Source organism: Anneissia japonica, unplaced genomic scaffold (genome assembly GCF_011630105.1).
Source record: "Anneissia japonica isolate Jap-2015-1 unplaced genomic scaffold, ASM1163010v1 scaffold133148_len1929_cov107, whole genome shotgun sequence".
Classification (NCBI taxonomy): domain Eukaryota; kingdom Metazoa; phylum Echinodermata; class Crinoidea; order Comatulida; family Comatulidae; genus Anneissia; species Anneissia japonica.
The window spans coordinates 640-1,929 of NW_022705190.1; the positions used below are offsets into that span (position 1 = coordinate 640).

At 33.4% G+C, this 1,290-nt stretch overlaps 1 protein-coding gene across 1 annotated transcript; it reads left to right on the forward strand.

Moving 5' to 3' along the window:
- Positions 1–246: 246 nt before the first annotated feature.
- LOC117105398 lies at positions 247–1,272 on the forward strand (the record flags this gene model as incomplete). The annotated part of the gene is made up of 2 exons (XM_033246523.1): positions 247–421; positions 793–1,272. Coding segments are annotated over 2 exons (352 nt in total), but the record flags the coding sequence as incomplete, so codon positions are not given.
- Between the last annotated feature and the right edge of the window lie 18 nt (positions 1,273–1,290).

A 1,290-nucleotide genomic window follows, 5' to 3' on the forward strand; every position in this document is an offset into this window, starting at 1 on the left:
TTCTATCGGGTTTTTTGCGAAGCGAAAAAATGCGCATGCAATCAGAGCTCAGAAAGCGTACGGTACCAAAGATTTGATTCGGGCGAATAAATTCGCCTAGTGGAAAACAGGCTTAACTGATGAATATTATACAAATACCATAAAAACACTTGCTGGTCCAAAGCGAATAGAAAAATATCGTTTCATTTCTTCTATAACATGGCTATTTATTGAACCTACCGGCAGTTTTTTTCTTCTACCAAACAGTGATGAATATCTTAATAGTACAATAGACACACCGAATGATGGCACTTTGGAGAGACGAAAACGCAATGCACCCCACGGCAAGTTGAGAGTGTGCTCTAGCGAACATCTCTATGTGGCATATTCTACTGGTTTTAAAGCTAGTTACATTAAAGAACCTGTCGCTATTATTGCTCAGGTAAAAACTTTCAATGGTCATTGGCGGTACATGAGTTTTTTGTTTTTTTTGTAATTATATTTCTGAACTTCAATGTTCCTTTTTTTTGTCTTTTTTTATATATGAATTTCTTGATCTATGCAACATAATTTTTGTAATTTTTTATTCTGAATTTGAATTTTTAAAATATATTCTATATTATTTTTATATAATCATTTTTTAATGCGTGTGCAATTTTTAATATTTACTTTTTTATTTTAGTCAAATGATGCATTTACATTTGTAATAAAAAAAAAATTGAATTGAATTGAATTGATGACAAATTGAGAAAATAACCCAACTATTAAGTGCAACATCCAATTATGTTGATATTTTATTACTATTCTTTTAAGGGACATATCATACAAAAAATAGAAGAAGACGTGTGTAACCCCGATGAATCCTGCTTCTTCCTTAATGATTGCATGTGTAACAACGAAGAACGACTGGCCCACGTTATCGTTATCACAAGAGATGGATTTATTTCCTCCACAGTCAAAGTTCGGGCTTGTGTAGCAAGACGACAGTAGCAGGCCCGTAGCGTGACTTAATTTGTGGGAGGTTCGTTTCAGTGGAAAGTGGACCCTTTGGCTTGTATGATCTCCGATACTCTGGAGAATAAATCTACCAATATAAATTTTTCGTTACGGGTCTGAGTATACTGTATCTAAACAATATTCAAGGTCCTTTTACATTATGACGAAAATATATAAACTTTGAAACAAGCAAATATTTAAAATTATGAAATAATTGTCAAGTGATTAACAGGATGCTCGTAGCTCGTTATCATCGTCGTCGTCACTGCAATTGTCGCCGTTATTTTCACCCATGATTATGACGGAATGAAATAT